General features: G+C 45.3%; 1 protein-coding gene across 2 annotated transcripts in view; it reads right to left on the bottom strand.

Moving 5' to 3' along the window:
- Positions 1-16406, bottom strand: part of rtn4ip1 (reticulon 4 interacting protein 1) — a 60331-nt gene that overhangs the window by 41753 nt on the left and 2172 nt on the right. For both annotated transcript variants that reach the window (XM_078212413.1, XM_078212412.1), the window contains exons 2-4: positions 15428-15579; positions 6507-6575; positions 1391-1515 (exon numbers count right to left, since the gene is read on the bottom strand). In XM_078212413.1, coding sequence (XP_078068539.1) covers positions 1391-1515; positions 6507-6575; positions 15428-15579 — 346 coding nt within the window. The remainder of the gene's footprint in view (positions 1-1390; positions 1516-6506; positions 6576-15427; positions 15580-16406) is intronic.

Raw genomic sequence — 16406 nt, 5'->3', positions numbered from 1 at the left:
TTTGGTCTCCTTTTCTGAGGAAGGATGTTCTTGCTCTCGAGGGAGTGCAGCGAAGGTTTATCAGGCTGATTCCTGGGATCGTGGGACTGATGTATGAGATGGGATTGACTAGGTTAAGATTGTTTTCGCTGGAGTTCAGACAAATGAGGGGGGATCTCAGAGACAATTATAAAATTCTAACAGGTCTAGTTAGGATAGATGGAGGGAGGATGTTCCCGATGGTGAGGGTGTCCAGAACTAGGGGTCACAGTCTAGGATTCAGGGTAGACCATTTAGGACGGAGATGATTCGATTTTGATTTGATTTGATTTATTATTGTCACACGTATTAACATACACAGTGAGAAGTATTGTTTCTTGCACGCTATACAGACAGAACATACCATACATAGAGAAGGAAACGAGAGAGTGCAGAATGTAATGTTACAGTCATAGCTAAGGTGTAAAAAAGATCAGCTTAATGCAAGGTAGGTCCATTCACAAGTCTGATGGCAGCAGGGAAGAAGCTGTTCTTGAGTTGGTTGGCACATGACCTCAGACTTTTGTATCTTTTTCCCAATGGAAAAAGATGGAAGAGAGAATGTCCGGGGTGCGTGGGGTCCTTAATTATGCTGGCTGTTTGATGAGGAGACATTTCTTCACCCAAAGAATGGTGAGTCTGTGGAATTCATTTCCACAGGAAGTAGTTGATGCCAAAACATTGAATGTATTCAAGAGGCGGCTGGATATAGCACTTGGGGTGAATGGGATTAAAGGTTATGGGGAAAAAACAGGATTAGGCTATTGAGTTGGACGATGAGCCATGATCGTAATGAATGGCGGAGCAGGCTCGAAGGGCAAAATGGCCTCCTCCTGCTCCTATCTTCTATGTTTCTATGTTTCTAAAGAGCCAGTGTGGACACAATGGGCCGATTGGCCTTCTTCTGCGCTCCAAGATTCTAAGATGCCAGATGAGGAACGTGACAGTGACGCAAGAATGACTCCAGCCATCTGACATTCCCTTTGCAGTCTTCCCAAGCTGAATGAGAGGCAGAACGTTGAAAGCAGGCCATCTGGCCAGGGTCTGCCCTTGAATGGGAATGGGAGAGACGAAGTGAAGAGGAAACACCACGCAAAATAAACACAAAACTGACCCAAATTCTGAAACTCATTCTCCTGGAGCTTACAGTCAATTCAGTGCATTGAGAGGAAAGCTAGCTGAGTGTATAAGGGAGAAAGGAAAGTTGATGAGGTTAGATGGAAAGGGCTGGGAGGAGACTCATTAGGAGTTCCAGCAGGTTAGGCCCAAAGGCCTGTTTGTGTGCTGTAATTGTAGTTCCCCTTTCCCTGAAGATACTGAAGACATGAAGAACATGCCATTTGGCTAATTCAGCAAACAGCAGCGACATTACCGTTTTCCTTTGCAGTTGTTTTTGTTCAGTCCTCCATTGTTCACTAGGGCTGACCATGCGGTCAGAGCCACATAAGGTAAAGCTGCAGCTTGGCTGTGACGGAGGGCTTTAGGCTTGTGGGCCACCTGATATGAAATAAAACCACTGGTTAGTTCAAATGAAGCAACTTGTTTTTTCTTTGTCTGTCAGTCGTCTTTTAATAAAAAAAAACAAGGCCTCCTTCTGCCTGATTTCCCCCTGCAACCATCACCCGGAGACTGAAACTTCACCAATGGTTCAGGGTGTAAATATGCCAAGGCACCAGCTCCATTTTCAATGCCTGGTCTGAACTGAAATAGTTGGGGATGGCTCATGACCGTTATTTAGTAACCTCATGCTGGCAAGTGTAGATATGTGACTGGTACAAGAGAAGATCTGTCCTTAGCATTGGTGCCCCTGCAGTTCTAAAACCTCTCCGTCCGGACTCACAGGCGTACGCACTGCCTGGATGCACAGACTAAATATTAGATGGTGGTTAGCAGTAAGGGGTTTGCAAACAGGTCAGTGCCTTCAGCAGAGATAACGCCCCTTACAGATAACACCATCTGTATCGTTACAAGCTGAATAAAAAACATGGTGCACTCTCTCCTAGTCTTTTGCAGAGCAGTGGCAGGCCACTCAGCCCTTTGTGGCTGTTGCCCCATTCAATTAGATCATGGCTAATCTGAAGTGGGGGTCAGTGAGAACAATAGGGACAGGCAGCAGCTTAATCTTTCACCTTTCATAGTAGGCCAGCTCTTGCAGAGATGCGGAGTTCCGTATGAAGCAAGTCATCAATTTAATTCCACGGTCAACTCAAACCTGGTCTATTCTGCCGTAACATCAATGTTCTGTACTGTCACAGTCACCAGCACAGCTAAACTGTACTTTGACAAAAATGACTTTTTTATGGAGGAGAGATCAATGCAGCTCATCTGATATAACGTAACAGAAGATTTGAACGACTGCATTAACTGGACGGTGGACTGACAATGCAGTTTCTATCAATGTCTACGACAAAGGTCCATTTATAAAAAGGAAAAAGTATTAAAAATTGTATTCCCACAGACTATACCTTATTAACCATGTTGTTCAAACAATAAGAATTCTAGTCTGGAAAACATTATTCCAAATCCTCATCCAAAATGACTGTCTCCCATGTGTCTGAAATATCCCACTGATATTTCACTAGAGGGCACTGCTGCCCCGTTTCACACACCCAAACTAAGACGGTACGCAGAGTGACGAGGGAGATTCATTCACTCTACCTACCAGTACTGTTAAGGAGACACTGCTGGAATATATATGAAGGCATGTGGCCAGCGAAAAGGAAGCTCAGACTCAGCTGTCCTCATCCCAGAGGTTGAAATGAACATACAGCGCAAAAAACAGGCTAATTCAACTCAACTGGCTCACATCAGTGTTAATGCTCCACATGGGCCCCTCTTCATCCAACCCCATCAACGTTACCTTTTATTCCTTTCTCCATCATACATGTGTTTGTCCAGCTACTCCTGCTATTCCTTGTGGTAGCGAATTCTGCATCCTAATCATTCACTGGGTAAAGAGGTTTCTCCACAATTCCCTATTGGATTTAGAAGTAAGAAGTCTTACAACACCAGGTTAAAGTCCAACGGGTTTATTTGGAATCACGAGCTTTCGGAGTACTGCTCCTTCATCGGGTCAGCTATGAAGGAACAGCGCTCCGAAAGCTCGGAATTCCATGTAAACCTGCTGGACTTTAACCTGGTGTTGTGAGACTTCTTACTGTGCCCACCCCAGTCCAACACCAGCATCTCCACATCACGGATTTATAAGTGACTGCCTTCTATTTATGGCCCCGCCCCCGTGGGTGGCACGGTAGCACAGTGGTTAGCACTGCTGCTTCACAGCACCAGGGACCTGGGTTCAATTCCTGGCTTGGGTCACTGTCCGTGTGGAGTTTGCACGTTCTCCTCGTGTCTGCGTGGGTTTCCTCCGGGTGCTCCGGATTCCTTCCACAATCTGAAAGACGTGCATTGACCCGAACAGGCGCCGGGCTGTGGCGACTAGGGGAATTTCACAGTAACTTCATTGCAAGCCTTACTCTTGGACTCCGCCGCAAGTGGAAACATCCTCTCCATGACTACCCTACCAAACCCTTTCATCATCTTAAGAACTACTATCAGCTTTTACCTTGGTCTTCTCTTTTCTAGAGAAAAGAGCCCCAGCCTGTTCAATGTTTACTAATGGGCATCGCCTCTCATTACTGAGATCATCTTTGTGAATGCTAACATTCTGTTTGTCTCCCATCCAGCCTCCCATCCACTGACTCTGTCTACACTTCCCGCTGCCTCGGAAAAGCAGCCAGCATAATTAAGGACCCCATGCACCCCAGACATTCTCTCTTCCACCTTCTTCCTTCAGGAAAAAGATACAAAAGTCTGAGGTCACGTACCAACCGACTCAAGAACAGCTTCTTCCCTGCTGCTGTCAGACTTTTGAATGGACTTACCTTGCATTAAGTCGATCTTTCTCTACACCCCAGCTATGACTGTAACACTACATTCTGCATTCTCTCATTTCCTTCTCTACGAACAGAATGCTCTGTCTGTATAGCGCGCAAGAAACAATACTTTTTGCTGTATGTTAATATATGTGACAATAATAAATCAAATCAAATCAAAGTCTCCTCCCAGGTCACCCAAGCGACAGAGCAGAGTGCTACCAGTGTCCATCAGACTACAGCGAGTGCTGTCAGGAGAAGAGGGAGAAGCGTTTAGAGGGACAATAAGATAACAACTGATGTCTGTTCCATTTTCCAGACAGGCAGGTCAGTAACAGGCTTTAGGAACTGGAGTGGGCAACTCAATCCCTTGAGCCTGCTTCTCCATTCAATTATATCAAGGCAGCTCTGCACCACAACTCCATTAACTCATTCTTGCTCCACTGCCTTCGGTATTCTAACTGAACCAAAGTCTATCAGCGTTGGCCCTGAAATCTCCAATTGACACAGCATCGATTGCTGAGTCAGAAATAAAGATTTCTATTCCCCTCTGTTGTGTAAAAGTGCTTCCTGATTGCCTTTCTGCCTCTCATTTTAGGATTACGTCCCCTCATTCTTAATTCCCCCCAGCAGAGGGAATAGTCTCTCTGTGTCTATCAAGCCAGTTTACATATCTCGATTAGATCTATATTTAATGGAATTCAGGCTGAGCTTCTGAAAAGTGCCCTCCTGATTGAACACTCTAAATCCTTGTATCATTCTGTTGAACCGGCACCGACCACCCCCTCCCAAACCGATACATGTTCCAGGAAGAATGTTGCCCGATACTGACTGCAATGCTTCAGCTGAGGTCTGACTGAGACTCTGTACACCTAATGTAACATTTCTCCTCCTTTGTATTCCAGCCCTGTCGCGATAAAGGCCAACATTCAATTAGCTTCTTTGATTGTTTTTTTTTGTACCAAGCTTTAAACGGTTTGTGTGCTTGGACTCTCAAGTCGCTTCACTCCCCGGGAGTAGTTAATTTCGCAGTGTTGAGAAAATTACTCCGAGTTATCTTTCTTGGGTCCAAAGTGGACACTTGCTGAGGTGACATTATGTGATTTCAGCTGAAGTGGTGTTACACCAAAGAAACTGAACCATAGAATAGAATCACAGAATCCCTACAGTGCAGAAGTGCATTCGGCCCATTGAGTCTACACCAAGTCTCCGAAAGAGCATCTTACACAGGCCCACCCCATGCACTACCCCCATAACCCACACATTTACCCTGCTAGTTCCCCTAATCCACTACACATCTTCATAGAAACCCTACAGTGCAGAAGGAGGCCATTCGGCCCATCGAGTCTGCACCGACCACAATCCCACCCAGGCCCTACCCCCTTATCCCTACATATTTACCCGCTAATCTCTCCAACCTACGCATCTCAGGATATTAAGGGACAATTTTAGCACGGCCAATCAATCTAACCTGCACATCTTTGGACTGTGGGAGGAAACCAGAGCACCCGGAGGAAGCCCACGCAGACACGAGGAGAACGTGCAAACTCCACACAGACAGTGACCCAAGCCGGGAATCGAACCTAGGTCCCTGGTGCTGAGAAGCAGCAGTCTTGGGACTCTAAAGTGTCTTGGGACACTAAAGGTCAATTTAGCACGGCCAATCCACCTAACCTGTACATCTTTGGACTGTGGGAGGAAACCGGAGCACCCGGAGGAAACCCATGCAGACACGGGGAGAACATACAAACTCCACACAGACAGTGACCCAATGCTGAAATTGAACCCGGGCCTCTGGTGCTGTGAGGCAGCAGTGCTAACCACTGTGCTACCGTGCTGCCCAATGGGAGCCTTTCCCGCATCTCTTACTACAGGCAAGCAGAATGCCCCAAGTATATTTTAAACACCCTGGATTTCATTCTGCTATCACAGTAACTCTGCATGCCCTACAATATACTACCCCAATCCATTTCTGCATCACCAACCAGAATCAATTAGTCAATTAATCTTCTACAAACTGACTGGGATTCACAGAATCTCTACAGTGCAGAAGGAGGCCATTCAACCCATCGAGTCTGCACCGACCACATCCCACCCAGGCCCCATTCCCCTAACCCCACACATTTACCCTGCTAATCCCCCTGACATTAGGGTCAATTCAGCATGACCAATCAACCTAACCCGCACATCTTTCAGACTGTGGGAGGAAACCAGAGCACCCCAGGGGGAAAGTGCAAACTCCACATAGGCAGTGACCCAAGGCCTGAATTGAACCTGGGTCCCTGGCGCTGTGAGGCAGCAGTGCTAACTACTGCGCCACCGTGTTGCCCAATTGCTCATGGCTAATTAATGCAGCTGTATACAGTACACAACTTCAATCGGGCCATGGCAATGATGGAGAGTTAGAAGTAAACAACTATATAAAATCATAGATATTGGCAATGATCAGAATTGGGGGAAATCTCCCAGCTTCAAACATATTGTGGCCGGTTCCCCCGTCATCTTCTGTCTTTCCTACATCACATTGCACCCATTCTCCACAACAAAACCAGGAGGAGAGGATGAAAAGTTGTCCGTTAACCGCGAGACATCCCGTATCCTCGCTCATCGTACCTCGTTTGCACTTGCCACAACAAATTCTGCCAACGTTCCCTGTTTCCAAGGTGGCACCGCTGCCCAGACCTGCAAGAAACCAGTTCAAAAGATCAACAAAAGCGTAGTATTTTGTACAATTTAAATACAATAACTTACATTTATATGTTGCTCTTAACACAGTGAAACATCCCAAAACACTTCATGTGAGCCTAATACGACAAACATTGACAAAGGGACTTCCAGAAATTATCATAAAGAAATTGAGTATAGATCCTGCCTTTCATTATCTTAGGACATCGGAAAGCTATTTACACCCATCGGGCACCCCTGAAGAGCAGTCACCATTGTAATGCATGATACTTACCAGCCAATTTGTTTGCAGCAAGTTTCCACAAACAGGAAAGTGGTAATGACCAGATAATCTGTTTAGCCACATTGGTTGAGGGATAAATATTGGCCAGGACAATGGGGATAACTCTGCTGTTCCCCATTGAATAGCACCGTCAGATCTCTCACAGGACAGACAGTCTAACACCTCATCTGAAAGACGACACCTCTAACAGTACAGCACTCCCCAGTTCAGCGCTGGACTGTCAACCTACATCATGTGGCCAACTCCCTGGAGTGAGAAATGAATCTGTATTCACTGTGCGGCACGGTAGCACAGTGGTTAGCACTGCTGCTTCACAGCTCCAGGGTCCCGGGTTCGATTCCCAGCTCGGGTCACTGTCTGTGTGGAGTTTGCACATTCTCCTCGTGTCTGCGTGGGTTTCCTCCGGGTGCTCCGGTTTCCTCCCACAGTCCAAAGATGTGCGGGTTAGGTTGATTGACCAGGTTAAAAAAATTGCCCCTGAGAGTCCTGGGTAGGTTAGAGGGATTAGCGGGTAAAATATGTGGGGGTAGGGCCTGGGTGGGATTGTGGTCGGTGCAGACTCGATGGGCCGAATGGCCTCCTTCTGCACTGTAGGGTTTCTATGATTCTATGTACCCTTCTGGCATAGAGGCAGGTGTGCTACCACAGATATAGCTGACATCTATTGGAAATTGTCATGGCGATGCCGTCAACTATTTTCTCCCCATCTCTTTTATTTATTAGTCACAAGTAAGGCTTACATTAACACTGCAATGAAGTTATTGTGAAATTCCCCTAGTCGCCACACTCCGGCGCCTGTTTGGGTCAATGCACCTAACCAGCATGTCTTTCAGACTGTGGGAGGAAACCGGAGCGCCCGGAGGAAACCCACGCAGACACGGGGAGAACGTGCAAACTCCACACAGACAGTGACCCAAGTCATTCCATGTTGAAAGAGCGTTCCACAGGTACTAAGATAAAGACAAAATACTGCGGATGCTGGAATCTGAAACAATAACAGAAAATGCTGGAAAATCTCAGCCGATCTGACAGCATTTGTGGATAGAGAATAGAGCCATCAGTTCGAGTCTAGATGACTTTTCATCGGAGTTCTGACAAAGGGTCATCCAGACCTGAAACGTTGGCTCTATTCTCCATCCACAGATGCTGTCAGATCTGCTGAGATTTTCCAGCATTTTCTGTTTTTGCTCCACAGGTTTTCACAGTAACTTCATTGCAATGTTAATGCAAGCCTACTTCTGACACTAATAAATAAACTTAAAAAAACTATTCTCCATAATCGTCCTCAAGCCATCATTCTTTATGTGTTAAACTAAACGAAAATTGGCGGGGAGTATAACTTTATTGAAAAAGATAAGGTTTATAGGGCTCTTTAAATATTTGACAGTTGCTTCAATGAAAAAAATTACCTACTTCTTCCATGTAGATTCCTGAGGGGGAGCGGGGGTGGGGGGGTGGGGGGGTGGGGGGGGGGGGGGGGGGGCGGGCGGGCGGGCGGCGGGCAGAGAGAGAAAAGATCCCATCACAGGAATCATAGCAGGGGCGGACCATGCAAAGGTCCGCTGACCTCGGGCGGGATTTTCCAGTTTTGGGGCGAGCACGGCTGGAAAATCCCACCCTCAGTTTGTGTACTTTACATTCCAAAGGAGGTTGTCCCCCTGTCAATATAGACTGTTAATTTAAAACCACTCCTTTCCAGATTACCTAATAAAAAAGATCCTGCTCTCCAAGCAGCTCGTTAGGTCATCGCACAATACGAAAGGCAGCTTTTATCCTCAATCTATACTGGGTTTATTAGCTCGAGGTTCATGTTCTCTGCCACAGTCTGAGTGCATCAATCTTACATCAGTATCAGACATCTAAAACACTGCTACCCCTGTCCCAACCCACACTCAGTCACCCGACATTCCCATTCATCCCAGAGTTTACTGACTTTGTTTGCCCCAGTGAATCATAAATTCATAAGATATAGGAGCAGAATTAGGCCATTCGGCCCATCGAGTCCACTCCGCCATTCGATCATGGCTGATATGCTCCATAACCCTTCAACCCATTACCAATTAAAAATCTGTCTAACTCCTCCTTAAATTTACTCACTGTCCCAGCATCCACCACACTTTCGGGCAGGGAATTCCACAGATTCACAACTCTTTGGGAGAAGTAGTCTCTCCTTAACTCTGTTTTAAATTTGCTACCCTTTATCCTAAGACTATGACCTCTCGTCCTAGAATGCCCCACCAGCAGAAGCATCTGCTCCACGTCTATTTTATCCATATCTTTTATCATCTTGTACATCTCAATTTGATCTCCCCTCATTCTTCTAAATTCCAGAGAGTAAAGGCCTAAACTGTTCAATCTCTCTTCGTACGACAAACCCCTCATCTCTGGAATCAATCTAGTGAACCTCCTCTGAACTGCCTCCAATGCCACTGCATCTTTCCTCAAATAAGGGGACCAAAACTGTGCACAATACTCCAGGTGCGGCCTCACCAATGCCTTGTATAGTTGCAACAATACTTTCTTACCTTTATATTCTATTCCTTTAGCTATAAATGTCAACATTCCACTTGCTTTCCTTATTATCTGCTGTACCTGCATGCTAGTTTTCTGTGACTCATGAACGAGGACACCCAGATCCCTCTGCACCAAAGCACCCCAAAGTCTCTCCCTATTTAGATAATAAGTCGTCTTCCCATTTTTGCGACCAAAATGCATGACCTTACACTTATACTCTCCTCTTAGTTTTCAAACTCCTTTCATGGTTTGGTGCCACCCTGTCATCTTCTACCTTCCAGGCTCACATGCAGTTCCTGTTCCTCTAATTCTGGGTTCATTCTGACCTTTGCTCCACTCACAGTGTCCATACCATCAGCCCCTCCACTGCCGAATGCAGGCTCCTCGACCACCCCACCATCATCCTGCTTTCAATAATCTCCTCAGAAACATTGCTCACCTCTGTCTTGGCTCCCGTGCCCGAGCACTCTCCATATTTTCCTTTTCACGCCCCCCAACTGTCCTCACACTCTATCCTCCCCAAGTAAAGCATTTTCACAGAATCCCCGACAGTGCAGAAGGAGGCCATTCGGCCCATCAAGCCTGTAACGACAACAATCTCACCCAGGCACTATTCCCTTAAAAACCCATATCTACCCTGCTAGACCCCTGATACTAAGGGTCAATTTAGCATGGCCAATCCATCTAATCCGCACATCTTTGGACTGTGGGAGGAAATCGGAGTATCCGGAGGAAACCCACGCAGACACGAAGTGAATTTGCAAACTCCACACAATCACCCAAGGCCAGAATTGAACCCAGGTTCCTGGCGCTGTGAGCATCTAGTGCTAATCACTGTGCCACCATGCCACCCACAAAAATGTCTTATAGGAACATGCGAACAGGAGTAGGCCATTCAGCTCGTCAATATGATCACAGCTGATCGGACACTTCAATGCCTTTTACCCTGCACTATCCCCATAACCCTTTATGTTGGTCCACATAATGGGGCCAGATTGGGAACAGCTACTGAGGCCAAGCAGTTCTGTGTTGAAGACTGAGAGCAAAAGGGTTCCCTGCTATTATAAAGGTGTGTTGATTTTTTTCTGCTATTACTTTTAAGCAGTTAATCTTGTTATTGGCTCATTTAAAGTGTAATTTTTAATTTTATTTTAATGATTGCAGAAGAGTATTTAGTATGTATAAATGAACATAGATCTTGCTATTTGAACAAAGAAAATTACAGCACAGAAACAGGCCCTTCAGCCCTCCAAACCTGCATCGCCCATGCTGCCCAACTGAACTAAAAACCCCCCTACCCTTCCGGGGACTGTATCCCTCCATTCCCATCCTATTCATGTATTTGTCCAGATGCCCCTTAAAAGTCACTATCCTATCTGCTTCCACTACCTCCCCTGGCAGTGAGTTCCAGGCACCCACCACCCTATGTGTAAAAAGCTTGTTTTAAATCTGTGTGACTACTATATAAATCTGCTTTATTTGTTATATAACTTTAAAGTAAAGTTTATTTATTAGTCACAAGTAAGGCTTACATTAACACTGCAATGAAATTACTGTGAAATTCCCCTAGTCGCCACAGTCCGGCCCTGTTCGGGTCAATGCACCTAACCAGCATGTCTTTCAGAATGTGGGAGGAAACTGGAGCACCCGGAGGAAACCCACGCAGACACGGGGAGAACGTGCAAACTCCACGCAGACAGTGACCCAAGCCATGAATCGAACCCAAGAGGGCACTGTGAAGCAGCAGGGCTAACCACTGTGCTACTGTGCCACCCAATGCCTACGTGTGGCATGCTTAGAAGTATTCATATGTTTTAATTTAGAATATGGAAACTGAAAGGGGAGGTGATGACCTTGTGGTATTATTGCTAGGCGATTAATCTAGAAACTCAGTTAATGTTCTGGGGACCCGGGTTCGAATCCCGCCACGGCAGATGGTGAAATTTGAATTTAATAAACAATATCTGGAATTAAGAATCTACTGATGACCATGAAACTATTGCCAATTGTCGGAAAAACCCATTTGGTTCACTATGTCCTTTAGAGAAGGAAATCTGCTGTCCCTACCTGGTCTGGCCTACATATGACTCCAGAACCTCAGCAATGTGGTTGACTCTCAACTGCCTTCGGGCAACTAGGGATGGGCAATAGATGCTGGTCAGCCAGTGACGCCCATGTCCCACAAATGAATAAAAAAAAGTTGGCAAGATGAGAGGTCAGAAATTCTCAGACCATGATTTGGATACCTTATTGCATGAGGCTGAGCAAAGGGGAGTTCACATTTTGGGTCATGGAAAATATAAACAGTGTGTTTATCATTATTACTTTTCTGTCTTGTTTAATTCATTTATAATGATCTCATATTTAAATGTTGTGTTTTGATGTTTCCATAAAGTATGTGTAGAATTTTGTAAAGTTTAATTAAAACATTTATTAACAAAAATAATATTATGAATACAAAACTTTGATACCATTTAACTGTAGCAGCTGCAGCATGACATTTCGTTTAATTCCCTTATCATAGAATCCCTACAGTACAGAAGGAGGCCATTCGGCCCATTGAGTCTGCACCAACAACAATCCCACCCAGGTCCCATCCCCACAACACCACATATTTACCCTGCTAATCCTCCTGACACTAAGGGACAATTTAGCACAGCCAATCCACCTAACCTGCTTTGGACTGTGGGAGGAAACCGGAGCACCCAGAGGAAACCCACGCAGACATGGGGAGAACGTGCAAACTCCACACAGACAGTGACTCAAGGTGGGAATTGAACCCAGGTCCTGGCCCTGCGAGGCAACAGTGCTAACCACTGTGCCACCGTGCCGCCCACATATGGAGACAGGGCGAACCTATCCCTGATGAGGATGGGACTTGAACCCGCACATGCAGAGCATAATGGGTTAGCAGCCTTAACCGCTGGGCCACCTCATCTTTTCCAAATTTCTTGCAATTAAATACATCTTTTCTCTTTAACACAGTGAACAGTAAAGGAGGAGGGGGCAGGGGGAGAGGAGGAGGGGGGGAGGGGGTGGGTTTGGACGTATTAATTGTACGTTGTAAATGTAGCCTGACTCTTCTCTCACGATCTCTGCACCTACATCGAAGCCTCAAAGGAATTTCAGTGATTTTAAGAAGCCAAGCTAAAAGTGCGATGTATCAGAGGTGGTGGAACATGACTCCAAGTTTTCAATTTGCAATGGATTCTGCCATACCTATCAGAGAGATAGCTCACATCAGCTTACAGGAGGTTTGCATTTGTCATCTTAAGGAATACATTTTCCTAAAGCATTTGAAATAGCCAAGTTGCATATTTCCCACTGTAAAGGTAGAACTCATTTCACACTATATCTTAAGAGGCTTCTAAGGATCAACATTGCATCAGGAAGGCTCTTAAAATTGGGATAAAAAGCACTGCTTAAAATACATAGCAAAATCCAAATGAACTTCAGCTGAAACTTACTACAGAAACTACAAACCCACGTTTTTTGTTTCACATATGAAGGTAGTTTTTATGGAATTAACAGTATGTCATGACAAAGTTTAAAAAAAACTGTCTTCCATTTTCTGAGCATCACATATATTTTAAACATCTTTTAAAAACATTTACAACAAAATTAACCCACCCAAAGAATGTCTACTGCCTCTACTCACTGCAGCTACAGCAGAAATAAAGTGTGCAGATAAACAGATGTAAATACTAAGCTATCACTGGGGCAAAATTAGGGCAGTTCCGTCACTTTTCCTTCAGGCACTTCCGCGGAGCCCAACTGGAGGCTTGAACTTGGCACGCTTTCAGCACGCATGTCCTTGTGTTGGGACTTCCATATTGTCCCGAAGAGATTGTGCACTGCACAATCTCTAAGCCGGGACACGGGACAGAAGTTACGAGCCATTATTGCTAATCAGAAACCTACCAATCTCCCCTTTAACGATATTCAATGACTGAACTTCCACAGCCCTCGGGAGGGGGAAGAGAATTCCAAAGATTCACAACCCTCTGTGTAAAGAAATTTCTCCTCATCTTGGTCCTGAGTAGCTTCCCCTTATTTTGAAATTGTGTCTCCTGGTTCTAGGCTCCCCAGCCAAGGGAAACATCTTACCTGTATCCACTCTGTCTATTCCTGAGTACTTTGTAGGTTTCAATGAGATCACTCGTCATTCTTTGCAACTCTAGAGAATACAGGCCCAGTTTACCCAATCTCCCTTCATAAGATAGCCCCGCTATCCCCACAACAAGTCTGGTGAAGCTTTGTTGCACTCCGTTTATGGCACTAATATCCTTTCTGAGATAATGGACCAAAACTGTACACAGTACTCTCCAAGTGCGGTCTAACTAAGCTTCTATAAAATTGAAGCAAGATTTCACCGCTCCTGTACTCCAATTCTCTTGTGATAACATTCCATTAACCTTATTAACAGTTTGCTGCACCTGCATGTTAGCCTTCAATTACCTATAAACCAAGATATACCCAGGTCCCCTTTGTGCATCTACACTTTCTAATTTCTTAGCATTTCGGAAATATTCCGCACATCTGTTCCTTCTACTAAAGTGAACAACCTCACAAGTTTCCACATTATATTCCGTCTGCAATGTTCTTGCCCACTCATCGAGTCTGTCCAAATCATCTTGTAGCCGCTTTACATCTACTTCGCCACAGACATTCCCACCTTGCTTTATATCATCCGCGAACTTGGAAATATTATCTTTGCTCCCGGCATCCAAATCATTGATATATTTTGTGAACAGCTGGAGCACCATAGAAAGCATTCTTTTTTGTTGTATCACAGCTTGGTGTGGCTCCTGCTCTGCCCAAGACCGCAAGGAACTACAAAAGGTCGTGAATGTAGCCCAATCCATCATGCAAACCAGCCTCCCAACCATTGACACTGTCTACACTTCCCGCTGCCTCGGCAAAGCAGCCAGCATAATTAAGGACCCCACGCACCCTGGACATTCTCTCTTCCACCTTCTTCCTTCGGGAAAAAGATGTATCATGTATCAACCGACTCAACAACAACTTCTTTCCTGCTGCTATCAGACGTTTGAATGGACTTACCTTTCATTAAGTTGATCTTTCTCTACACCCTACCTATGACTGTAACATTACATTCTGCACTCCTTTCCTTCTCTGTGAACGGTATGTTTTGTCTGCACAGCGCACAAGAAACAATACTTTACACTGTATGATAATACATGTGACAATAATAAATCAAATCAAAAGTACTGATCTTTGCAGTATCCCACTATCCACAGCCTGCCAACATGAGAATGACCCATTTATTCCTACTCCCTGTCTTCTGCCTGTTAGCCGATTCTTATTCCATGTCAGCATCCTATCCCATGCACTTTTATTTTGCTACCTGCATGCTTCTTGCCACATGTAACTGGGCAGGGTCAGGTCTGTAATTGAATCAAAGGGACAAGGAGAACAGATAACCACCAGTTCCTCCAGTAGCATTTGATAAAACAATACCAGGGTTCATAAGAGGTACAAGAAAAGAAAACATTTACTGATGGGCAGGCTTCCTTGTGCTCTCGCCTCAGAGTCCGAAGCTGTGGATCCAAGTCCCGCAGAGGCATGAATAATTAACCCAGGTTAACTCTTCAGTGGAATACTGAGGGAGTGCTGCACTGTCTGAGTGGTCGCAATTTGGATGAGATGTCAGATGTCTCGGGTAGCTAGGAATTATCCCATGACACAGCCGAGGAGATCTCACTGATGTCTTGGTCAATATTTATTCTGGAATCAAGTCACTAAGCAGATTATCTGGTCATTATCACATTGCTGTTTATGGCACCTTGCTGTGCACCAATTGCCTGCTACATATCCTATGTTACAACAGTGCCTAATCTTCAAAAGTACTTAATTTGTTGTAAAGTGCTTTGGGCTGTCCTAAATACAAGTTATTTCTTTCATATCTCGTGCTGATGGATGACGACAGCTCTGGGTGCTGGAGCCAACCATTAGAACGTATCTGCCAGTTATTGTGTTCAGAGGCGACAAGCTCTCTCTCGTACATAAACAGCAACACAATCCAGATTACCTCATCTCCAGGTTTGAAATAAGACACATCCAGTCCAGTTTCCATGACGACACCCGAGACATCCCGGCCCAGGATAAGAGGAAATTCACTCCCAGCAGCTTTGATGTGCAGTGGGTCACGTTTCATTCCGAGTGCAGCAGCACCGTAACCTTCTGGAAGAAAAAAGATCCAGACCATCAGTAACGGCCAACCAATAGCAGCAGCAAAAAATCCAGGCCCTCGGCAGTGGAGAGTCACACAACAAAATGCCCAAGATTAAGGACTTATAGAACGGTGAAGAGATATGGAATTCTTACAATAATCAATTGCAACCAGGCCCTTGAGATACATCACTGCATCAGCTTGCTGCACAATAGTGGCAGGATATAATTTTTATCAAATGTCGAGTCAAGTTGCAGGGAACCTTTTTTTCTCATTTCAAAGACTCAGTTTAAACAGGGCTGATACAGCTGATGCAGCATCATGGAACAAGCTATGGCATTTGACAATTTGCTGCATAGGAGCTAGGAAAGAGAGATGGACAGATTGTCCACAGAGGTTAACCATGATTGCATATAGGGGATGTCAGTCATCCAACTATTCATTTGAAACAACCTGGAGATGCTGCAAAGGTGTTAGAAACCACCCTCCCCCCACACCCCCCATTCCCTGTTCTCGAGTTGACTGAACCCTCCAAAGCAGCCATTTTAGCCTGAGCCCAGCACCCAGCTGACATGGCCATCTGGTTCTCAATCATGATGGCACCAAGTGGAGCCTGCTTGCTTCACTGTGGTAGGATTATTCCAAGAAGAGTATTGTCCGCCAGACTACAGGAGCAGCAGATGAACGTTGACATAAGCCTTGAGAACGGGCCCACCTGCCTACTCCGAGAAGACAGCAAAGGGAGAAGCCTCACCTCACTCACATACTACAAACCCTCCATCCAAGATAAAATTGTTAATTTCACTCAAGTCACAGCACTTTCATTCACTCAGAATAA

The sequence above is a fragment of the Mustelus asterias genome, chromosome 5, assembly GCF_964213995.1.
Source record: "Mustelus asterias chromosome 5, sMusAst1.hap1.1, whole genome shotgun sequence".
NCBI classification, from domain to species: Eukaryota; Metazoa; Chordata; class Chondrichthyes; order Carcharhiniformes; family Triakidae; genus Mustelus; species Mustelus asterias.
The sequence above is the reverse complement of the archived record's forward strand: the minus strand, read 5'-3'. Positions and strand labels throughout refer to the sequence as shown.